The following is a 25,982-nucleotide window of genomic DNA, read 5'->3' on the forward strand; positions in this document are numbered from 1 at the left end:
GTGTGTTTGTCAATAAATTTTCCAAATTCTGGCCTTGTGAAGAAGGAAAAATGGCTGAAGCTGCTGAATATGGTTGATACCATTCTGCAGTATCTTGTGGCTGAAATAATTAGCTTCCAAACAGCACAACTGTTTTGTTTCATCCTAACTATGACTAACCATAGCAAGGAGCTCGTATTCTTCCCCTACAAAAAATATTTTTTCTCTGTTGTTCAGGTTCCTTGATGCTTTGCTAGGTCAAATGCTGCCTTGGTGTCAAGGCCAATTTCTGTAAAAGCCGTGATGTAAATCAGACTTTGTTCTTGATGAAACAAATATTCTGGAGAGAAGTACAGAACAAGTCAATGATTATTAATCTACTCAGAGTCAAGAGGACTGCCATGAGAAGGAAGGGAAGAGGGTTGATCAGCTTAAGAAGTCATGTTGTAGAGGATGGTCAGGATGGGACAGTTGTTCACAAGGAGCTAGCGATAAATGCCTCAGTAATCTTTCAGAGAATACCAAGAGAAAATCAAAAAGTTACATGTGAGCTTATCCAAAGAACATTAGAACTTGAGATGCATTGAGCAAGTTTCAAGACAAAATGAAGAAGAGACAATGTTTTTGGTCAACCTTCACTCATCTCAAAGCACTTTATGACCAATTTAATATTTTTGAACTGCAGTTGTTGTAATATAGATGTGACTGCAAATTTGCACATCGATACTAATCAATAGCAAATTGATGATGACCGTTTTTTGACAGATATTGTGAAGGATGTGTATTGGACAAAGCCTTGTTGGGAACACCTCTTCAAAATAGTACCATGGAAATCTTTTATATTCACTGAAGCAAGGAAATGGAATCTTGGTTTTGCATCTCAGCTGATAGACAGACAGCATTTCCAATTGTGTAGTACTTTCTCATTACTGTAGTAGAGTGTTAACTTTGTTCTTTTTTAGGGGCTTGCATGGGAGTTGAACCTAGAATCTTTGGATGCAAAAATGAGTGAGCCTGATTAAACCGCTACCAACAAACAGCCGTAACAATGACAAAGGGGGAAACGGAATTGGGGTGGGAAGAAAGTAATCAGGCAGCGAAACATGAAATTAATGTGATTGGGTAATGAGGAAGAGGAGCTAGTAGGAGAGCTTGGGACCAAAAAGGAAATAAAAGTGTTGGAAGACTAGAGTGGCAGCCAGAAGGCCCACCATGTGAACACTGAAGGACACTGATGAAAAAATGATCCTGTAACCGATTCATATTTCTGAAATTTAACTGAACTGAACTGAAAAATGTGCAAATTAGGTGGATTAGATATGCTAAATTGTCCATACTGCCCAGGGATGTGTAAGTTAGGTGAATTAGTCATGGGAAATACAGAATTACAGGACATAAAGGTGGAGGGGAATGGGTCTGGTGGGATGCTCTTCAGAGGGTCAATGTGGACTTGATGGGCCCCAAATAGCCTGCTTCTGCACTGCAGGGATTCTGTGATTTTGTGAAATGTTTTGTCATTATTCAGTGCCAACGTTGTTCTAGTTTTACATACTTTTGGTAGTTACAATGAAAAGGTCAGCTAATAATTTTATTGTTGAATAGATTAACAGTTCAAAGCCTGATCTTTGGTGCTGGGTGTAATTCTTGCTTTGTATCGCACTGAATTGAATGATACTCTGTTTTACTGAGTTTACTTGTTAAATGGAGAAGCCCTAGCGATGACCCTGTACTGACATTCGGATACATGGTACAACTAAGATTGCTGTGATGCATGACATATGCTCAGATTCAGTGTTCACTGTTCCCTTTTTGGGCAAATAGTTTTTTTGAACGGGATTTTGCAATTATGCTTTAGTACTAATAACATTTACTTTGCAGAAATATTTGGAAAATTACAAAATATTACCCTATCTTTACATTGTTGCCTATTACTGCTGAAAACAGCTGTTTTGGAAATCCTACAATGTTGTGCTTACAAATTGTTTAGTAAGTTCTTGCATAAGTTGGACAAGTGAGTATCCTCGTCCTATTTATGCTATGTTCATTCATCTGTAAAGGACAACCGGAACTAGAATCATTTTAAACAGCTACTGAAACTGGTACTTGGTCGTTAAACATAAATCTCTGACGAGACATCTGCCTCTGATACGGCGTGGGGATTCCCTGAGGACACTGGTGCTAAACAGCAGCAAATGAACAGATGTTCAGATAATTTAAAAAAAAAATTCCATGGTGAGGTGGTTGATATTTGTTTAAGAATGCAAGTAAGGCAAATATTTTGTTTTTGTGGTGTGTAAAATGGACTCATAATTTTTAGAAACTTTCATTTAAGAAAGTTTTTACACCATCACAAGCTCCCCAGTTTCTCTTCCCAAAGTTTTGACATAAGTCGCATTTAATTTATATGAAACCACCCTTCACTTTCAACAACTACAAGGGGTTCATGGACTATTTGTCATGAAGACTTAACTACCACTGCCTCTACTGAATTTTTCCTTAATTTCTTGCCCATCAAGCCAAGGTTCCTCCTACCCTAGTCTTGACATCACTTCGTCCACATTGTCCTCTCTTAATCAGTCTGTCTTAAATTTTTATTCTGTATTTGTAACTATTGACACAAATAAGAAAAGATGAATAAAGAATTGCTGAAGCATGTTTTGAAAGCAAGAAACCTGATGCTCATTGTAATCATCATTTGTACAGTTGATCCTTTAAGCAATGATTAAAATTTAGTTGCACATGATCTAGGGCCAAAGAGTTGTGTACATAAGGAGCCTTGGTTAGTATAAATTGCTGATTGGTCTGTGGACAAGTGACCAGTTGTCGATGATAAAGTTTTTTTGCCTGCAACCAATTATGTGATTGGTTCTCGGGTAGCTGAATAGCTTGGGGTTGTGAACAAGATACAGAGAAGCCTTCAGATCACCAATTAAAGAATTCTGTCTGTTCTCTGCACGAAATGTCATTTTACACTTGAAGAAAACCACTTTATCTTTCCTTCAGTAGCTGCAAGCTATGAATTTTAATACGTCAGAGACCTTTTATCAATGAACTAGCTACCCTATGTCTCTTCCAAACCAGTAGAAGCATCAGAGAAGGATGACTGAGAAGCACTATTCTGACCAACACAGGTATCATCTCACCTACCTTGTGAACAGGAACCACTGAACGGCATTCTTAGTCTTTCCCTCTGTCCATAAATGCACATTTGTTTTCCTTTCTCCATATATGTGAAAGTAAGTGTTTCTAAAGGGGATTACAGTTTTAGTTTGTGGAGTTGTATGCTGCAATTGGCTGCTTAGATGTTTTGCGATGCAAAGTGGTACCAACAGCGTGGGTTCATTCCTACACTGCTGGAGCTTACCATGAGGGTCCTGTCTTCTCAATCTTGTCCCTGACCTGAGGTGTGGTGGCACTCAGGTTAAACTCGCCACCAGTTGTCTTACACTGTAATGAGAGAGGAGCCCTATAGTCCTCTGGGATTACGGTGATTTTACATGCCAGCAATTCATGATTGTTTATTCTATAGCTAGAATAATTCATTTTTGTGAAGTAAAGAAATTTGGTCCATGCTTTCTGTCAATCTGGGTCTGCAGTTCAGATGAATTGGGGAATCTGCCTTTTTAAAATCTTAAAGTTCTGTGACAACTCTGGGAGTAGTAGGGCTTCATTTGCAGCATGCTACCTCAGTGAAGTGTAACTCTTTTTGCCACTAAATTACTGACCACAAAGCATCATTTTCTGGCTCGCGTGCCAGTTGATATTGTAAATGATTCCTTTTCCTTCCCATCAAGTACCGTTACCCTTGACAACTACTGATCTTCACCCTCCCTTTGCTCCTTAAAGTCTTTGATCATGGTGCTCCCTCCTAAATATGAATAAGAAACAAGATAAAGCCATTTGACTTAATCTATAATCTGTTTCATAAGATTATGTCTGATCTCATTTTAACATCAACTCTACAATTCTGCATTTCCCTAATAATCTTTTGTCTGTCCCCTTGGTAATCAAGAATCTGTCTGCCTCTGCCTTATAAATATTTTAAAGATTCTGCACCCACTGTCTTTTTTGAAGAAGAGAATTTGAAAGGCTCTGAACCCCCAGGGGGAAAAGATGTCTCCTCATTGGTGCACCTCTTTCCCACAACCTAAGGAATGTGCGAACAGAAAAAAGCTTTTGAACCTCTCCACTATGTTGAAACACCATTTAACCATCTTAGTTCCTTCTCCCTTATTGCCTTTGACTTTGTTACCAAATCTTACTTTCCTATCACTTACCTGAGGGAAAAATTCTCAGGATCTGGAGCAGACTTGGAAAAGTTTGGGAGCACGAAAGTGAAGATAAATCCAGCGCATATCATTTACTTGAGATTATTGGGAGCTGGAGCAGACGTAGGTGTGCTGGAATTTATATTCATTCAGGGGATGTCGCTGTTACTGGCTGTGCCAGTGTTTATCACCCATTCCTAGTTGCCCTTGGGATGGTGGTGGTGAAGTACTGCTTTGATTCACTGCAGTCCATTTGGTGTAAGTAGACCCACAATTCTCTTGGGGAAGGAGTTCTATCATTTTAACTAAGCGACGTTATACTCTCAAGACAAGGTTGTGAGTGCCTTAGAGGGTGGTGGTATTCCCATATATCTGTTACCACAGTTCTTCTAGATGATAGTGATTTGTTTGAGAGGTGCTGTCTGGTGTCTTGTTGAATTTTTGCTGTGCACCTTGTAGATGTTATGCACTGCTGCCACTGTACATTGGAAGTGGATGAAGACAGTGTGGATGTGGTGCTGATCAAGCAGGTTGACTTGTTCCAGATAGTGCTGAGCTTCTTGAGTGTTTTTGAACCTGCACACATTTGCTCAAAGCACTGCTGATTTGTGCCTCATAGATAATGAACAGATAGTGACTATGTGAACTACCCGCTGCAGGTTTCCTAGCCTCTGACCTTCCCTCGTAGCAATACTGTATTTATATAACTAATTATATAATTAGTCATTTCTGTAACCAGTTCAGTTTCTGGTCGGTGTTTGTTGGTATGGGTGTTGATAAGGATTTCAGTGATAGTAATACCATTGAATGTTGTGGGGTAACGGTTAGATTCTTGCTGGAGTTTAAAAGACTGAAAAAAAGAAATCAAAGTTTGACATCACAGAAGCTAAGAGTTAATTGCTGAGTAGTTCTGCTGTTTCACTTTCTCTAAAGTTAGACTGTTAAACAACTGGAAAGTGGAAAGTTTTAATTTTTCTTTTACAAATACCTTGAGGGTTAAGTAATGTTCCAGTGATGTTACATAAGATAAGAGGGTAGCAAGGTGTATTAATATTAGATATAAAGATTGTTATTTAATAAAGAGAAGAATGGCAGGACAGCTCCACCCTCTTGAGTGGTCATTCTTTGTTCTGCAGAAATATGAAAATTCATGCTAGATCCTGATTGCGTGTGCATGCAGAAATGTCAGTTGCAGAGTAGCTATTTTTTTCAAGCTTGATCAACTGCTATTGCATCCATGAGGCTGAGTGAATAGCATGTTTGTAGATGTGCTCACCCTGCAGTTTAAGGGTTGGCAGAGATTGGGGAGTACCACCAAGCAATGAAGAAAGAAGTAGTAAGTACAGCAAGAGTGCCCTGAGTACATCTCGCTCTCCAAAGTATTCAGTTTTCAATGCTAATAAGTTGTGGTTTGTCTGGGCATGCAGCCAGAGTCAAGTTCATGGTTGGGTTCACCTGTACTGTAGGACATCTGGAAGAGTAACAGTGATAGAAGATTGCATGGTTTTAGGGGAACAAACTGACATTTCTGCAGTTACTAGAATTTTGCCTCCTAATGCCAGAGTCCAGGAAAATGCAGAATTGGTTACAGGGCATTCTAAGAGCCTCAGTCATGGTGCACAAAGGTAGAAAGGGGGATGTGGTTCTGCAGTTAGAATGGAACTAGATAGAAAGAAACAAGAAGGACTTCAAAAATCTGTGCATTATTCTTGGCATCACATATATTTAGGGGAATTAAATAAGTGAGTATTTGGCTATGACGATGGTACAGGAAGGACAGTTTTGGATTGCTGGGACATTGGGACCAGCCCTGAGGGAAATGGGTCTTTTTGGGGATGAGGGAGTTTTAATAGGTAATAAAGAGAAGTATAATGGTGTGTGGAGTACTGGGAAAGACAGTAAGAATAATAAGTTATTGGAAATTTCATGGCAAGTGGGGAAAGCAATAAAGTCAAAATTATTGTGCATGTAAATAAATGCATGGAATACAGTATTTAAGATTAACGAGTTCAGTTGCAGTTAGCCACACAGTTGTGATGTGGTAATTAATAAAAGACCAAGCACAAAACATGGCAGGACTGTTATGTTCCTGGATATCAGGTGTTCAGGAAAGGAAGAAATATTGATTTACCAGAACATTGCACTGCCGGAAAGAATGATGTCCCTGTTCAGTCAAAGACAACCTTTGAATAGAGCAAAGGAGCAGAGAATGCAATTACTTGATGTAGTCCACAGATCAGTAACTAGTGGGAAGGACATGGAGGAACACATTTGTGTGCAAGTTACAAGAAACATAAATGCCTTATTATAAAGTTAAAAATCACACAACACCAGGTTATAGTCCAACAGGTTTAATTGGAAGCACACTAGCTTTCGGAGCAACGCTCCTTCATCAGGTGATTGTGGAGGGCTCGATCGTAACACAGAATTTATAGCAAAAATTTGCAGTGTGATGTAACTGAAATTATACATTGAAGAATTGATTGTCTGTTAAGCCTTTCATCTGTTAGAATACAGTGATAGTTTACACATGAAAGAAGTGAAACTATCACTGTATTCAGACAGATAAAAGGCTTAACAGACAATCAATTCTTCAATGTATAATTTCAGTTACATCACACTGCAAATTTTTGCTATAAATTCTGTGTTACGATCGAGCCCTCCACAATCACCTGATGAAGGAGCGTCGGTCCGAAAGCTAGTGTGCTTCCAATTAAACCTGTTGGACTATAACCTGGTCTTGTGTGATTTTTAACTTTATACACCCCAATCCAACACCGGCATCTCCGAATCATGCCTTATTATAGGTACTCTACTATCTCAAAGTCTACTCTGGTAACTAATATGCAGGCAGCAGCAAAAGTTTCTCGAGTGTGTCAGGACAATTTTCTACAGTGTACTTTTCCAGTCTGACAAGAATGGAGGAATTGTTAGGATTGGTGAGCCATGTGGATCAAATGTCGATTAATGTATCATAAAGTTTGGGTTGGCTACAGAAAATGAGGACTGATTCAAAGTCAGAATAAACAAATTGGAGAAAGCTATTTCAATGGAGTAGGGATGGATTGTTTTGTATTCTTTCAGGGAATGTGGGCTTTACTAGCATGGCACACTCATTTTTTTTCGGCTGAATTGAATGCTGATAAATGCCACATGTACTTGCATTTACAATGCCATAACGGTAATTGAGACATCGAGTGATTGGTGAGGCTCCTCTGATCATCCAGCTGCCTCTCATAATACATGGTCATCTTGTGTTGTGTGCAGTCCTATCATAGAGTGAAAATCCAAATGCCATCTGACAGCAGCAGCTGTCTCCAACCATGAAGGGCTTAGGTGAGGCAGTGAACCAAACCCTTTTTCTCTCAGACTCTGCTCCAACAAAGAGCCGGCTCTGTGCATTGAAGCTGCCACACCCCCCCATGTATTCTGTACTCCGCTGAGGCCTGCAGTAGCAATCAGACTGGCTCAATCCTCCAAAGGTGACAGAGTCATTGGCTCTGTGCACTGAGTGACAGCACTGCATCAATGGAATGCTCATAGCTGTCCTCCCCCCCCCCAACCTCTGTAACCTTACTAAAGGGTTGCCTTGTTTCAGATGATAAAGAGCACTGCTTTCCAAATACTTTGCAGCACACTGCTCACCTTTTTGCAGCCTGTTGATTGAAATCAATTTGGTCCAGAGGGCAGTTCAGAATCAACCATTTTGTTATGTGTCTGGAGTCGCATGTAGGCCAGACAAGGGTAAGGACAGTAGATTTCCTTCTCTAAAAAAAATTAGTGAGCCAGATGGGTTTTATAACAATAGACATTAGTGATTGTATGGTCGCTATTAGACTAGCTGTGAATTACGGTTTTTTTTAATTGAAATCTGCCATGCTAGGATTTTTAATGATGCCCTTAGAACATTAACCTTAGGATTCTGGATTACTAGTCTATTGATGCTACCACATGCCACTGCAAGCAGCTTGTATCTGGATGAGCATAAGTAGGAGCAGGAGTGGTCAATTGTGGCCCTTGACCTTGCTCTACCATTCAGTGCAGTTATGCTGATCTTGGGCTTTTTGAGTGTTATTTTAGTTACACTCATAAGTAAATGACTGTGAAATAACTCCTCAGAAGCTAGTATCCTGTCACCTAGTCACCTTTTATTTACACATGCATAGTACTGGACTCTGGTTTGGCTTCCTCAGAGCTAGCTCTCTGGTTGAACAGAACCTCTAATGCTCCTGTTGATTTTTGTCAGTCTGAGTTCCCTGATTGGGGCTGTTAAGCTGGCACAATCATAGAACTCCTGTTCTGAGCTCCACCGGGTTGACCTCATTACAATCACGACAGAGAATATTCCGTCACTGCTGATTTAATGACTTGCAGATGGCGGACAAACTTTAGGGCGTCAGGAAGTGAGTTACGGCCACAGTATTGTGGTTAGTCAGTTAAATTTCAGGCGAATGATAACCCCAGGATGTTGCTGCGAGAAGGAATTCAGACATGGTAATGCCATTGAATGCAAAAGGGCAGTAGCTAGATCCTCTCTTGGAGATGTTTATTGCCAGGCACGTATGTGGTGCAAATGCAACTTATCACTGTAAATTGTCCAGTAATGCTGCAAATGGACATGGACTGCTTCAGTATTTAAGGAATTGTGATTGTTGCTGAACATTGCAACCTTGTTTACTGATGTAAAAATCACACAACACCAGGTTATAGTCTAATCGGTTTAATTGGAAGTACTAGCTTTCGGAGCGCTGCTCCTTCTCCACAACCAACTGATGAAGAAGCGGTGCCCCAAAAGCTAGTGCTTCCAATTAAACTTGTTTGACTATAACCTGGTGTTGTGTGATTTTTAACTTTGTACAACCCAGTCCAACACCAGCATCTTCAAATCTTGTTTACTGATGATTGCTCAGTGAGATGAAGAGCCAAATTCCTCTGGTAGAACCCAAATGTGTGTTATTAAATATGTTATTCCTTTGCAAGTACTATTTTGTAGTACTATCAACAAATCATTCCATTATTTGCTGATTCATTTTGCTCTTAAAACAAAAATGTGAAGAGACGATGTAAATTAAGGGATACAACTTTGAATTGGTTACGGGAGTACTGGGACCTAGGTGTATATGTACAAATGTGTATACAACATTGAAGGTGGCAGGATCGGCTGAAAGACTAGTTAAGAAAGCACATGGGTATCATAGGCTTTATTGTTAGTGACATTGTGTGTGAAGGGAAGTAAGTAAGTATCATATGTGTAAAACTAGGTGGTTGTAATGCGATCAAAGTTCCATAGCTGCTATTGTACCTCTGAGCTCACGCTCCTAAAATTTCAGCTTTTGACCGTTTAGGTCCTGACCCTCACATTCGAAAGCCCTAGTATACATGTCTCATTTAAAACATGTCTTATTTCATCTGCCACAGTTCTGCAAAATCTATTAACCTGTTCATCTTCTCCTGTATTTGATTACTGACCTCTTGGTTAATTATACTTCCTATATATGTACTGTCAGCAAATTGTGATATTGTGTGCTCAATATGCAAGTATAGCTCATTTTCTCTCCCTCTCTCCCTTTCCCTCTTTTTCTCTCATTATTTCTAATTAACCTGTTCAGACATATTATGACACACCTCTGAGACAGGTAAGACTTGAACCCAGATTATCTGGTGTGCACACTTGCACAGAAACACAATGTTCCCAAAGCCCTTTGAATTCCAGTTTTTGTTGTATTTCTTGTGACAAACCTTGTGTGGACTTGAATTATCTCCATTTGTTTGAACACTTTGCTCGCTGGCTAAATCAGAGTTAACTTCATGCAATCTCTCCAGCTCGCTCTTATCTAGCCAAGTCTTTTTTAACACAACCAAGCAGGTGTGTTTTCTACATTCTTAAAAAGGAAATTGTAAATCCTTAGTGAAGGTGATACTTTATTCGCAGGTTTTGATTCTAACCTGTGTCTTCCAAAAATAGGAAGTGTATCTACTATTAAGATGTCCTTTCTTTAATGTGACTGGCTGGTGTTCAGCATGAATGATATTCCAGCTGATCTGTACTGATACTCGGTTGTAAAATTGGGATCTTTGTTTGCAATATACAATCATCTCATGCCATGAAACCATGAAGATATCGAGGTTAAAGAAGGTTTTGGGTTATTAAATCAAAACTAGACGTTGGTTTAGGTTTTTAAAGTTTCAGTGTTCAAGTGGTGGATTTAATGGAGGTTAGGATACACATGCAATTTGAGATAGAATGGCAACTAAAGCAGGCAAGAAATTCCACAATTTTGAAATCTTAATGAATCCACTACAAAGCAAAACACTGCAGTGAGTCTTCATTGAAAAATTTTGGTAGATGCAGATTGAAAAAAATAAGCAGGTAGCAACCCTTAAAGGGAAAAAAGAGAAAGGATTGAGTTTTACTCAGCATAATAGAACTAATTTTACAGTAGGTTATGAGGAAGCTAGAATTTGTCATGGGATTATCGATGCGTTGATTTATAGAAACTCTAATATTGTACGATACTCTTGCATTGTCTGAACTAAAAACTGCATACCACAGAGTTTAAATTAAAGATAATTAGGTTTCATTCAATAGCTTCTAATCTTTTTAATTATATAAGTATTCCTGTGCAATAGCTTGTTATTAGTAGTAAAATCCTGAGTTACTAAAACAGTGAAGTTACTCCATTCCTCTCCTCTCCACACTTCTCTAAGAAGGGATAAAGCAGCAATTGTTTAGAAATCCAACCTTTGTATCTACTGTTTGTGATCGCTATCAGGGAAACAAAATTTTGTAAAATTGTATCAAAAATGGTCAAAATAAAATCAGTTTCTGTCATCCCATCAATGCACCATGATTCTCATGAATGTAGCTTGCTGGAATTTTAAGGGTATAATACATCCAGTGCAGGTAGTAAAGTGTGTGTGTGTGGAATATTTAGTCTTCAAAAAAAACTGATAAATGAATTTGCAAGATTTTAAAAAAAGCTGGTACTTGTAAATACAGTAGCTTTGAAGATCGATTTATGACAAGCTGTTGATCTTTTCCAGGAATGTCCTTATCAGCAGGATCATCTCCTCTGCACTCTCCAAAAATAACTCCCCATACATCACCTGCGCCTCGAAGGAGAAGTCATACTCCAAATCCAGCAAATTTCATGGTACCTACTAGTGCCTCTACGCCAGTATCTGACGCAGTCTCTCAATCTCCATCTTCTGGTCAGCTGATACAAAAAGAAACTGTGGGAGGGACAACTTACTTCTATACTGACACAGCTCCAGGACCTCTTCCAGGAATGGTGTGTAGATACTATTTTTTGTTAATTACTGCAAATCACGTGCTTGCCCTGCAGCAGAAAATGAACTTGGAATGGGGTAATGGAACAATGTAAGCTAACTGCTTATTTCATTTATTCTGTAGAGCAAGTGCTGTGTGTGTGTGTGTAAAGTATGAAACTAATTACAAATTATTGAGCAAAAACTTTGCATTAATTCTGTATTATTGAAAGCTAGTGTGTTCAACATTTTGCTTTTTGTGGATAGTTAAGTTCTGCAATTGATATTTTGGTTTTCTTGTTTCTCAGGTATTTCCGACTTATCATATTTATCCTTCGTCTGCACCCCATGTTGCTTATATGCAGCCGAAAGCAAATGCGCCTTCTTTTTTTATGTCCGATGAACTAAGACAGGTAAATTGAACATGAATTTTCACTTTCTGTCATGAATATTTTAATTATTCTAGGTAACTTTTGGTAATATGTATACAGCATACCTTAAAGTCATCGTTTGAAAGATTCTTTCTGCCTCCTTGGAGACCAATACCCAAGTCAGCCTTGCTACAAGGAGGAACATCATTCTGGCAAGGTCAAAGGGAAAGTGCTTGTCAAATAGCTGGTCACCTTTGAGATCTGATGATCACAAATAGGTAGATCATACACAAGTGAAGCTAAACTCCATAGTGCTGTTTGTTTTTATAGCTTAAGGTGGAGAGTGCTCCAAGGTTCTGGTATTCATGATTGCATTCCACTGTTCAGCAACCATTTTTTAGTGGCCTGATTGGAGGATGAATTGAAGTACACCAGTAAAAATGGTTTGCAAATGTTAATCCATTTTTGCATACCTTTTGCTTCGTGGATATCCCAATTTGATGAGTAATTGAAGAAGTTGGGAGTTGGTGTGCATTTATGTATGAATTTCCAAAAGTAAAGTAATGGGCTATATACTGAACTGTCAGTGAGTTTGCTAAATGTGACTTAGAATATGAGTAGGCTAATAAACATCACTTTATCATTCCATTTTAATGCCTTCACTTCTCAAATATTTATGATCATTCCAAATGCAAAGATGGATAATGAAACTTGTCTGTAAGTCTTAGCTTTGTAAATGAGGAATAGAACTGTAGCACACTATTGGTTAATGATAGATCATTGACTTGCTGCAAAGAAAATCGACAAATGAGGAAAAAGATATCATGGGTCCGGCGACCTTTCTGAATCTAAGAAAGTTAGAAAATAATTACCTGTACCTCCATAGTTAAATCGTATCCTCTGCTGCATTTCATTCCATCCTGGCTTGGTGATTTAGCGGCTTTAAGTACATCCAAAATTTCTCACACTTTGTCCTTATTAAATTTTATCCCATCCAATATCACAACTACTTCCTCTTTAATTGGGACTTTGGCACCATCTTCTTAGGAAATACAGATGCAAATTACTCATTTGGTACTTTAAGTGTGCCCTCTACCGCCACCTGCATATCTGCTTTTTGATCCCCAGTCAGATCCATGTAACACACCTAAATTCCTTACAAAGTTTGAAAGTGATATACAGAGGAACCTCTATTATCCAAACGAGATGGGCAAGGACTGTTTCATTCAAATAATTGATTATTCAGATAATCAATTTTAGCTTAAACAGGGGAGGCCATACTGATCTAACACTGTGCTCTACTGGAGAATTTGTTTAACTCTACAATTTTAATGAGTCAGCCATTTAAACAAACTACTCTTTGCAGCCTGAACGCGTAAAGTGAGAAGAACTAAACCGTTACCATGAAATTCCAGCCTTAAACAAGGTCCTGAACAGCTTCTACAATTGCAAGACCATTTACAGTATCAGTTCTCAGGAACTCAGTCACACGATGGAAAGACAAAAGCCCTGCCTCACGCATGTGTTTCTCAGCCATTTTGTTTAAATGGCCCAGTAAAGTGTCAGGAATGCTGTAAAACACTTGCAAAGGGCTGTGTTACAACCCTTACCTAAAAAAGTATCCAGTTGCTTATGCTTGAGCTACTTGTATTTTTTTGTTTTTGCCAGCATTTTCACATCATCTTCAGTACAGGCAAATCGAATACACTTACCTCTTTGAAGTAAAGTTTTTGCGGGACCTTGAAATCTTCTTCGGATAATAGAGGTTCCTCTGTACTGCAGACTTAAACAAAAGTCTTAATTTTTTTTCAAAAAAAACCAGCTAATTCTACAGATGAGAGGCCAGCTGGCTAATATTTAGGTAATTAGAGCAAAAGACTTAAGGTTAATAACAATTTGAAATGTCCAATAATTAAAAATAATCAATAATGAACCATCCTTGGGTTACTAGGAAACTAATAAATGTTGCTCAAAAAGTTGATGAACACAATAAGAATAGAATCAGGGTAAATAGCTATGTAAAATGGGTGATAAGATTTTCTTAGGTAGATACAAAGGAAAAGACCAACTAAAGTAAATTGGTCCCTTGGAGACAGAGGCAGGAAAAATCATCATGAAGAATAAGGAAATGGCAGTAGAAATGCAAATTATACAGCTGAAAAATTGTGTAACTAACAGGCTAAGAATAAGGAAGTTTTGACATTGATATCAGCAAGGAGAGGTATCTAAGAAAATTGAGCGTCTAACACTTGACACATCTCTCAGACCCAGTGGCCTATACCCAATGTTTCTCATAAAGGTTGCTGCAACAATGGAGGGTGCACTAGTTATGAATTTCAAAACATCTTGATATTCTAGAACGCAGCCATCAGATTAGTATTTAGCAAACATAATGTTAACATTCATTAGGGGAGGTTGTGACATAGTGGTAATATTCTTGGATTGGTAATCCAGAACTCCAGGTTAATGTTCTGGGTTTGTATTCCATCATGGCAATGAAATTCGAATTCACTAAAAATCTAGAGTGAAAAACAAACTTAATAGTGACCATGTAACCACTGTTGATTTGTTGTAAAATCTCATCTGGTTCATCAATATCTTCTATGGAAGGAAATCTGCCATCCTTATCTGGTCGTCCACATATGACTCCAGTGTGGTTGACTCTTAACTGCCTTTTAGACAATTAGGTATTAACCTAGCCAGCAATGCCTACATCCCATGATTAAGTTTAAAAAATGAAAGAGAGGCAGCAGGGTACCATGAACAATCATGTCAGTCATTGGGAAAAAACTAGAATCTGTTATTAAGGAAATCTGATGAAAATGAATGCAGTTTTATGAAAGGAAAGGAAAATTTAATTTGGCAAATGTATTATATAGTTTTGTGTGTGTAAGTAGTATGATATGTACAGGTCAGTAGATATATATGTACATTTCCAAAATGCATTCACAAAGATGCCACATAAGAAATTAATATGTTAGGTATGGAGTAATGGGAGCAATATGACCATGGAAGGTGGATTGCTTAAAGGACAAGAAACAGAGATCTGGGTTAAATGAGGCATTCACAAGTTGTGGAAGGTGGAGACTCTAGTGTCATGAGGATAAGTCACTCATCAGCTACTTACAATCCATATAAATGTCTTAAGCAGAGAGACGTGGATGCATTATTCTAAGCTTGCTGACAATACAAACTTGGGTGGGAATTCAAGTTGTGAAGAGGACATGAGGTCGCAGAGATAGAGCTTGGTTAAATGAGGTGATAATGTGGCGGATATAGTATAATAGGGAAAGTGTAGATTAAGGGTGTGAAACTTTTAAGCATTGATGTTTGGAGGACTTGGATGTACTTGAACAGGAAATATGAAAAGTTAGCATGCAATACATTGAGCAATTAAGAAGGCAAATAATGTCTGGGCTTTTATTATTGAAAAGAAACTAAAGTTCAAGAATAAGTAAGTCTTAGCACTGCACCTGGAACACTATGTACTGTTTTGGTTTCAATTTCGAAAAAGGATACACTTACTATGGAAAAGTACCAGTGCAGGTTTGTTCACAGGATTGGTTCCTGTGATGAGATACTGAGTAAATTGATTCTGTTTTCTCTGGAGTTTTGAGGAATAAGAGGTGATCTCACTGAAACCAGTCAGATTCTGTAGGTTTCATGGGTTAATCATTTAGGTTGAGTGTCTGTGGAATTGTAAAACCAGCAGTGAAAACCAGGTTGAATATAGTAGGTCAGAGGGAAGTGAAATACAAAATCAGGTGCAAAGCCATCTGAAATTGATGGATTTGAGATTTCTCAGAGCATCAAGGAATATGTGAGTAGACAGGGAAATAGAATTGAGGTGGAAAATCAGCTAAGATCATACTGGGTAGCACAGCATGTGCAAGGTTCCAGTGGTCTACTGTTTCTATTTCTTTCCTTTTATTATTTTATTATAGGTATGCTTAAAAAGGACTTCAAGATTTTCTTTTATATCAGCTACCAGTCTTTTCTCATACTCTTTTGATTTTTTTTTCCTCACTTCCCCTCTGAACTTAACAAATTCAACCTGGTTGTCACTGCTTCTTTCAGCCTGATATCTCAAATATTACCCTTTTTCTGCTTCACTCAATTGTCTTGACATTGAGAAAGCTGTGATTTTTGTTGCGCTTCCTTTCTTCATTATAGGAATTTTTCTTGACGGTGCTGAACAATTTTTTCTTTAAAGGCAGTCCATTGTTCTGTTAGAGTTTTGTCTGGCAACCTTGGAATCCAATTTATTTGAAATAGATCTGTTTTGGCCCCACTGAAAAGGCTTTCATCAATTTGATTTTTTACTGTTTTGTTGGGGAGAAATGTCAACGAAGAGGATTGAGTCCTGTGTTCAGTTGCACAAATCGATCTTTATTCAGAGTTCTCATATGGGAGAGGCCAGAGATCACTCAAAACCTGGCTTTCATGTGAGGCCCAACGCCCTCTTAATTACAGCTCAGATCAGAGGGGATGTCAGTGACACTTTACCTTTTCCAGCAAAGTGCAGAATTTTTATACCCTTCGTGTTACAATAATTATATGTAACATTAATGTAATTGTTCTATCCCCCCAATCTATACATCCAATCCTGTAAACACCCAATTTATGATGAACACCTCGATCGACAACCCAAGGTTTTCCCATGATATCATGACAGTTATCCTGTCTTTGCGCTCTTGCAATAAATCTGACCACATTCCAGCATCAGTTGTTATGTCCCTTCTGTTAGCGCGGATGAAATGATATCAGTCCGAGCCCAGAGTGCGGTTCAACAATCGGTGACGTTTATTGATATAGTAACACCGGCGGGGACCAACCGAGGTCCGAATCTCGGCTGTTCTGCTGTTCCTGCGCGCTGCTACACATTATATACTTTTCTTTGCCAGGATGTGAGGATTTTGAGTATGAATGGGATGATAGTTCCCCATCGTCGCTGGAGTAGGTGCAAATGGTGGGTTTCCTGCCGTCCCAGGAGAGTTGCAGTGTACATACAATAGGGTGCTAATTGGATAATGTAAACGGGTCCGGGTACTATCTGCTTGTCTCTCTCTGTGAGGGCTGGGGGCTAGCACCCCCCTTTGTTCCCTTGGGGTGCTGGTGTGTATTAGTCTGTTCCTGTCTGGTGGATGCCTGTCCTTTGTGTCAGGATGGTTCTGTATTGATGAATATGGGTGTGTTTCAGTCAGTCTCTTGATTTGATTAGGAGATGGGTTTCCATATTAATTAGCTCCGGAGTTTCAGTCTATGAGTCATGGTTAGTATCTGGCCTAGTGTGGATTTGATCTGTCCTCTGGCTCCCATCTCCCGGTTACGTGGGCAGACCGGCAGCTGCTGTGTTCTGTGGGTTTAAGCTGCAGCTGACGTTTTTAAAACACAAAATGAATTCCTATAGTTTTACCGATGTAGGCAAAGTCCCGTGGCAAATGTGGGGCGGCTCTGTTGCCCGCTTGCAGTCCCCCCTTCGGCAAGGGGTTGGACACGTCCACACCCCCGATGCCGATACCTTGAAAATCGGTTCCTCGCCCGGTATATTCTGCGGCCGTCATGCTGCAGTCATGGGGCCTTTGGATAGTCCCGGGAGATGGTTACATTAACTCGAGCCCTGTGAGCTCGTGGTGCCTGATCGCCCGTCAGGAGTCTATGGCGTGGAGCATCGTCTTTCTGGCCGTTCGTTTCTTGTGCTGATGGCATGAGTGACACGCCACCAGGAGCCAGGCCAGAGCCAGCAGTAACTATATGCCTACAATGGTGTGCGAGATGATTTGGATCCAGGGATGTATGTTTACGTTTAGGCCCCAATCCCACACCCTCTGTGTCCAGCCCTGGGACTGCAGAGCAGTCTCTGTTCTCCTCTAGATCCTTTATATGTGATTGCAACTGTTGGTACAGTTTCACTGAGTGCACTACCCGGGTCCTAAGCTCCCGTAAAACCTCGGCCAAATGTGGGATGGGGGCTTGTTCGGGCTCCTGATATTCCCTGAGGGTGTCTCTGAATTTGTCTATAGTTTGTATGGACTCGGGTTCCGTCGTCGGACCTCTGAGATGTGAGCTTGCCCAATTGTGACTTGGCGCCTGGGGGTGAAGCAGAACTCGTGCTGGGGAATCGGGCACTGCAGTCCGTTATACCAAAATGAGGTTTCAAGAGTGGAAACACAATACTGTCCCCTTCCACCATACCCCGCCCTAGTGAAGTGGGGGCCCGTGGGTTCGATTTCCAGGGTGCAGCCCTGTGTCCGGTTGAACCTGCATTCCGCTGTTTCACTCCTTCGTAAGGGGTGAGGGCAGATGGTAATTGTCCCCCGCTGCTTGCAGCCTGTAAGCGGCACCCCGTACACAGCGCCGTTTCGAGATATGACTGTGTGGTGAGCTAAACGATATTTGAGGGAAGCGTTTTCCCGTATGACTCCGATGTTCTCAATGTGAAACAGGGGAAATGGCCCAGACCCTGGGGTGACCACGGGGATCAGGAGGACAATCCCGAATCCTGTCGCCTCACTGACCTCACAGTCGGGAATCACTGGGTATACTCTGGTCATACCGTTCAGAGTCTGGCTGTCGAGCGGCCCGGAGCGCCTCGCGAGTGAGGCCAGTTTGGCGTTGTCGATCCAGTCGGGCACCTCCCCCCTTTGGACCTGGTCAAGATTATGCTGGATCTGGGCTACCATCCACAGGACATACGCATGGCACAGCTGCCCCTCGTGGATATGGGCCGTGTTTTCTCTTTCCCGGTCTATAAGGCAGTTAATGGTGTGGGCGTGTGTTTCCAGGACTGCAATGCCGTCGAGCTGAATGTATGCTTCCTCTTCCCCCAGGAATGTCTGGTCTGTCTGATCTGTGAGAGACCTTTGTAGCAGGTCCCTCATTACCCCTTTTAGTTGCTCGATCTTTTCGTTAAGGCCCTGGATGTCTAGGGAGTTTACTACGGATGTCCCCATGTTGTGTCCTGTGAGAGCATCGTTGACTATGTCCTGTTTGAGTCGTTGTGTTATGTCGGTCCGGTAGTGGGTTGCCCCCATGGTGTCTATGGCCCTCTCTATAACCTCCTTCCCCATCATGGCGTATAGGTTGCGTACCTGTGCTGTGCAACAGTCCAGTACCCGGATGCCCGATATATTGACCAGCACAGGTACGACCTCGTGTCGGACGTTGTCGTAAAGGACCTCTCCCTCATCCCACAATACCAGTCCCCCCGCGGGCCCCGGTCCCAGAGAGGGGCACGGCAATATCTCGGGAGTCGTGGTCGGGGGTGGTGTGGTTGGGGCGGGTGGAAAGCACAAATACAAGGAGATTACCGCGGCATTGGTGGGCTCATAATACCCGCAAACAGACAGATCCCGTAAAGTAAAAGCATCAAAGGCCGGGGCAGAGGCGAGGTCCTCCAGCATGGCACACATTGTCCCGAACATGCAACCCCCCAAGTCCATCGCCTCAGCACGCCGAGGCAGGGCGGCCGCAGGAGTACCTCCAGCCAGGCGTTGTAGAACGCGTCGATCTCGTCGGGCTTGTCCCTTGCAGGAATACAAATGGCGTCGGACGCGTTGAAGGCGACACCGTGGCGGTAGAAGTTGTCATGTATCTCGGGGAAAGAAGGCATCAGTTGTAGGGCGAAGAGGAGAGCAGGGAGGAGAGCGGTGCACCATTGAAGCATGATCTGTGGGAAGAGAGGGAGAGAGAGAGAGAGAGGGGCACCCTTACCAAGGGTGTAGGGTTAGTGTGTGTAGGAGCAAGCCCCCCCGGACCGGTCTGCCCGTCGCGCTGTAAGGAGAAAAAGGAGGCGGTTAGAGTCAAGTCAAAGGTGGGGGGAGGGGGGTGTCTGTCCGTTCGGGGCTTAAGGGAAGGGTTTAAGCTGGGACCAGTGTTTCCATCTGCCCTTTCCTTTCATGTCGACACAGGCGCAAGTGTCGCTGGTGAAGATGATTTCGTGTGTTTAGTGTGTAAAATTATCTGGCCAGACATGGTGACCGGCTCTCACACCTGGACCGCCCATGCGGCGCAATCCAGCGCCGCCATGCAGCGGTGCATGCCCTTCACGACCGGGGACTCCTTTGTGGAGTAGTAACCCACTGGTCTCATGTGGTCGCCTGAGGTTTGGGTGACAAGAGCGCTGTAAAACCCCCTTTCGAGGCCGTAAAAGATTTGGAAGGGCTTTGATAGGTCGGGGAGGCGCAGGGCCGGGGCGCTGAGGAGATGGGACTTGAACTTAGAATAAGCGTGGTCCTGTTCGGGTCCCCATACCACCCTCTCTGCTCCTGGCCTGCCCCCCCTTCACTAAGCGCTAAATGGGTTCGGCGATAGTGGCGAAATGTGCAATGAAAGAGCGGCAGTAGTTAAAAAGCCCCAAGACGCGGCGGATTCCCCTGACTGCGGCGGTGGCCGACTTGCGGTCGGGGGGGGTAGGGTCTTGCATCCCTGGCTGATGTCGTGTCCCAGGTACCGGACTTTAGCCAGTCGTGGGGCTTATTTTGAATCCTGCCCGGCCGGGGATCCGCAGGACGGCGGCCAGGGCTCCCAGGTGGTGGCGTGCGTCCGTGGACGCGATCAAAAGGTCGTCTACATACTGCAGGAGAGTGCTCGAGAAGGGAGAGAGGTCGCACCCCTCCAGGATCCGGCTCATGACCCTGTGGAAAATGTTAGGGCTGTTGTGGAAGCCCTGCGGCAGGCGGGTCCATGTATACTGTCTGTCCCGCAGCGTGAAGGCAAACTTGTCCTGTGAGTCACGGTGCAGGGGAATGGACCAAAAGCCATTCGCCACGTCCAGGACCATAAAGATCCGGTGTGAGGGTTCGAGGCCGTTGAAGATGGTGGTCGGGCTGGCTACGATAGGGTGCTCTTTGGGGGTGACCCTATTGAGTACCGTGTAGTCGATGGTGAGCCTGTAGTTCCCATCCGGCTTCCGGACTGGCCATATAGCGGAGTTGGTGGTGGACACCGTGGGGCGCAGGACGCCGTGCCGGGTGAGCTCGGCAACGGTTGCCTCAGTGGCGCGCAGCGCCTCAGGTTTAATCGGGTATTGTCAGTGCGGGGCGTGTATGGGACCGGCTATCCGCTCAGGAGGGGAGCGGACGAGGCCGCAGTCCTGCTTGCTCGTGGCCCACACCTCCGGGACTAGTTGGCAGACGGCCCCTAAGGCACCGTCCTTGGTCCAATCCCGGGCGATGGGCACACTGGGGGCAAGCGCAGCGACTGATTTAGTGGACACCTATCTACCCTCGTGGGCGCTCTTGTGAAATTTGCGGGATGTCCACAGGAGGCGGCGGTGGTACGCGTCCACCACCGCCCCCAGTTCGCTCAGAGCGTCGATACCCATAATCGTTCCCTCCGAGTTTGGGCAAACCCAGAAATGCACGGGGAGTAAAATGTTGTCTACCTCTCGGAGGACGGCCTCGCTTCGGCGTGCAATAACCGAGCTTCCCCCAACCCCTTTAATAGAAATTGAGTGGTGGGTTGCGGGAAGGTCGAGGTCGGTGAGGGAGACCGACGCCCCCTTATCAATCAAAATCTTGCATCGGCGGCCCCCTAGCAATGCGGAAACCCAGATACCGGGGTCGGCTCCCGGGACGGGGGCCGACGCTACTCAGTCTTTGCGTCGTGCGAGCAGCTGTAAAAGCTCGAGCAGCTGGTCCCGACTGAGTTGATCCCAGTCGGGGGCGGTGGGGCTAGGGTTCCGGGGTTTGTGGGGGCTGGGGTCGCTGTTGACCCCTTGTCTGGGGCGATCCCGGTCGTGGGGGCACGAGGAGTGCGGCTGTGAAGGTAGCTGGCCTCCCTTCGGACCCGGACCCCAGGGGCGTCGGAAAGAGAGCGGGCATTTGGCTTTGCGGTGTCCCGTCCGTTTGCAGCGGAAGCAAACGTCCGGTTCGTCCGTCGAAACTGCTGCAACGACCGGCGCCGCTCGGTTGTCAAGGGACATGGCCCAGTTCTCAAGCTCCGCAAAGGTGACATAGGGCACCAGGCCCGTCCATAGGACTACCTGGTGTGCGGGGCTCAGGCCATCTTTGTATAATTGGACGAATGCGGGGTTCTGCCTATCAGCGTCGGGAACCCCGCTGTGTGCTCGGAACGCCTCAAACTTGCGGACCCCATATTCCTGGGTGCCCTCCCCAGGTTTCTGAGTGAAACCCACAATGGTGTTTAAGTCGACCGGTATATGGTCGAGCGCCTCGCTGCCATCAGCCTTGTAGTTGGCGAGGGCAACCTCCTGTTTGCGACGGCTGTCGCTGAGGTCAGTGCACCAGGACCCATTCTGGTGCATGGGCTGGAGCCTGGACCACAGGTTCTCCAGGAGTTTGGTCCGGACCAGACCGGCCACGTCCCTATTGTGAAGGTTGTGGCAGATCTGCATCTCCCTAAGCCTCTGCCAAAATTCAGCGTTATTGTGCCAAGGCTTAAGGGCGGGGAGCCTGTCCAGAAGTTTCATTGTGTTGCCCGGGGTCAGGGAGACGTAGGTCATCTTAAGGCGGGGGTTATGGGCAAGGGTCGTGGCCCGTCCCCTCTCCCCTCCCCCGGGGGTATATTCAACTTTCATCGGGGCTGCACGGGCATAGCCCGTGCGCGATTCCCAGGGGTCCGGATTGTCCGTGAGCCCCTCCCAGTCCCAGGTGGGGAACGGCGGGGCGCTGGGCGCATCGGATAAGGTCGGTAAAACCGTACGGGCAGCAAGCGCCTGGGCTTCTAGGTGCTCTGTGGCCTGCTTTTTCTTGTCTTGGACATAGGTTTGCCGGCAAGGTTCAGCTTTAACGTGTGCCTGTAGCACCAGGACGCAAGCTTTCTCGTACCTATCTTTCTTCTGGCGGGCCCACCACTCGCGCTGTACATCCAGCGGGTCGCCAGCCTGAGCGAAGCATAGCCTTAATAACTTTTTTATTCTCGTCGGCTATAAAACGGGTAAGGGAACCTTCCGGCCCCCAATCTAGGTCTTCAGCCTCGCTTCCACCCATGGGGCGCAGCGGGTGAAACTTGACAGAAGCTAAATTAAAGTAAAGCTAGCAGGCGTGCTAAGGGATGTCGCTGGCACTAGCTTATTAATCTCCCAGTCGGGGAGCCCACTCCCTGTAAGTTGAACTCCGCCCCGCAGGGGTGGGGATAGTTACAGACGGGGCGCGTGTCGATTCCTGAGTGCGCGACCCCGGGTTTCCGTGAGTCTCTCTCTCTCCGCCTGACGTTCAGCAGCCGTGTGTACCCCACAAACACTGGGCGTGAACCAGGGGCCCGAGTACAAGGGGTGGGGGGGGGGTGGGGGCGTGAACTCAGACCTAACCGCGCCTGATCCTGCAGAGGCCAACACCTCGGGACCGCGAAGTCAATGGGCGTAACCATCGCTTGGCCCAGAGGCTCCGCGTCTCGGGCTGGATTGGAGGTCTTCCCTTCTTGTAGAGCGCGTAGGCCTCCCAGCCTCTACCGCGTACGCAATGAAGGCGCTAAAACCGGGCTCAACGTACAATGGGGTCCCCTATCTCCCACTGCAGAGGTCAACCAGGAAGGCTTGTTTAGTCGGTTTTTAAACAGGGGGATCAATCTGTCGGGGTCTCGTACCTAAAGTCGTCGGTCCAAGGATAGTCTGTCAGTCACAGTAGCACATTAACAATAAACGACAATAATAATAATCACGCACACATTCACTGGTGTTCCGCGACCCCAATCGCCCACCCGCGAAGGATCACTCACTCACATACACACACACACACACACACACACACACACACACACACACACACACACACTTTTAAAGAGTACTCTACCGTTACACGACTGCCGGACTCACTCTGTTCACAGGTTCAGATAACGGCCAGCAGTGAAGTCCCTTGCGGCCTCTGGGAGACTTTTACGCGAGAAGTAAAAGAGTAAAGATACTCACCCAGTGCCGTCGCAGGGATCCAGCAGCCGTTGTTAACCAGGACGAAGCCCCCAATTGTTAGCGCGGATGAAATGATATCAGTCCGAGCCCAGAGTGCGGTTCAACAATCGGTAATGTTTATTGATACAGTAACACCAGTGGAGACCAACCGAGGTCCGAATCTCGGCTGTTCTACCGTTCCCATGCGCTGCTACACCTTGTATACCTTTCTTTGCCAGGATGTGAGGATTTTGAGTATGAATGGGATGATAGTTCCCCATCGTCACTGGAGTAGGTGCAAATGGTGGGTTTCCTGCCGTCCCAGGAGAGTTGCAGTGTACATACAATAGGGTGCCAATTAGATTATGTAAACGGGTCCGGGTACTATCTGCTTGTCTCTCTCTGTGAGGGCTGGAGGCTAGCACCCCCCTTTGTTCCCTTGGGGTGCTGGTGTGCATTAGTCTGTTCGTTCCTGTCTGGTGGATGCCTGTCTTTTGTGTCAGGATGGTTCTGTATTGATGAATATGGGTGTGTTTCAGTCAGTCTCTTGATTTGATTAGGAGAAGGGTTTCCATATTAATTAGCTCCGGAGTTTCGGTCTATGAGTCATGGTTAGAGTCTGGCCTAGTGTGGATTTGATCTGTCCTCTGGCTGCCATCTCCCGGTTACGTGGGCGGACCGGCAGCTGCTGAGTTTTGTGGGTTTAAGCTGCGGCTGCCGTTTTTAAAACACAAAATGAATTCCTATAGTTTTACCGATGTAGGCATAGTCCCGTGGCAAATGCGGGGCGGCTCTGATGCCCGCTTGCACTTCTGAGACATTTGCCAGCTGCATGGTATATTTATTTTTCAAATTCCTATCCATAGCTGACCTTAGTACAGAAGATTGAAAAATATGTTAATTTCTACCAATTGTTATAATATTTGTAATATCAGCTCTAATATAAAGTTACTTAAGGTTCTACATAGTTAGAACTAATGCTATAATTTTGTGACAAAACTAACCATTTCAGGAGTAGCTTCCCTCTTACCCAATTTGGAAAAGTCAAACAAACCCAGTCTGTCTATCTCGTAACTGCCTTTTACAATTTGTATTTTGCATGCTGTAGGGTTTATAAGATAAATTTGATAACAGGATGCACTTTATTGTCGGTATTTTAAATCATTATCATATAGCACTTATTCAAATTGTATTGATAGGAACAAAATTCAAGCACTTTTATAGTTCCATCAAGTCACTAAAAAATACCTACTTGGATTCTTTAGGCTGTTCATCAGGTTTGAAGCAGCAATTGGTTATTCTCTCAAGGCCATAGTGGCCCTGTTACACAATTAGTTCTGTCCTCCTTGCTACGTTATTTTGATACTGTTATGAAGTTATATTGTTTATACTTTTCTGTGCTTTTCTGTTGTTCTTGTCTCTCTACAAATGGAAAAACGTCAGTTCTAAAAAACAGGAAATTGCTTCTAATATAAAATTTACAGTTCCTATGCTAAACATTTCTATGCTATTTTACTTACTTAGATAGTATCTATTCAAATTCCAATAATAAGACTAAAATTCAAATCACTTTACCAGCTCAAGAATCTTGTCTGAATTCTTAAGGTTTTACAGGATATCTGTCTCTCCTGCACTTTGATTCTCGGAAATATTAAATAACTTTATTATGGGATTATACTTTTATTTCTTGCTTATCTACAAGTTTTGGGCTAGGAGAAAGTGAGCTCTTCCTCATGAAGAGCTCACACTCGAAACCTCGACTCCCCTGCTCCTCGGATGCTGCCTAACTGACTGATTTTACAGCACCACACTTTTTGACTACAAACTTTGGGCTGTCTGTTCCCAAACATTTCTTATCAGATTGCGACTTACAGATATCTGCAGCTGTTCATATGTACAGAACTTTCTGTATTTTAATTTGTAAGATTCTTTGTTCAACCTGTTACCTTGAGTTTACCTTATTCTCAAAACCACCAAATGTATGATCCTACTCTAATGTGGAACAAAATAATCTAATTCTGTTAACTGCAGCTAAAAATCTTCTCTGCCATGTTTATGCCAACTAAACATCCACAGGCAGCACTTTTGTGCCATGTCGGGCCTTGGGCTTCCCCAACACTGGTTCTGTATCATGGTTAACATAAAGCTTTCGTGTTTCTCTGTTCAGTGTTCTCCACCTACTATAGTACGGTCTAGCCACTTTTAGGTCTTTTGCTATTTCAAATGGTAAGCAGTGCTGTGAACATA

General features: G+C 43.7%; 1 protein-coding gene across 2 annotated transcripts in view; it reads left to right on the top strand.

Moving 5' to 3' along the window:
• The window catches only part of pan3 (poly(A) specific ribonuclease subunit PAN3), a 172,202-nt gene that overhangs the window by 83,600 nt on the left and 62,620 nt on the right, over positions 1-25,982 (top strand). For both annotated transcript variants that reach the window (XM_043692011.2, XM_043692013.2), the window contains exons 6-7: positions 11,292-11,539; positions 11,825-11,929. In XM_043692011.2, coding sequence (XP_043547946.2) covers positions 11,292-11,539; positions 11,825-11,929 — 353 coding nt within the window. The remainder of the gene's footprint in view (positions 1-11,291; positions 11,540-11,824; positions 11,930-25,982) is intronic.

This window comes from Chiloscyllium plagiosum, unplaced genomic scaffold (genome assembly GCF_037043375.1).
Source record: "Chiloscyllium plagiosum isolate Xiang-an unplaced genomic scaffold, Cpla_swu_hap1 HiC_scaffold_6, whole genome shotgun sequence".
Lineage (NCBI taxonomy): Eukaryota > Metazoa > Chordata > Chondrichthyes > Orectolobiformes > Hemiscylliidae > Chiloscyllium > Chiloscyllium plagiosum.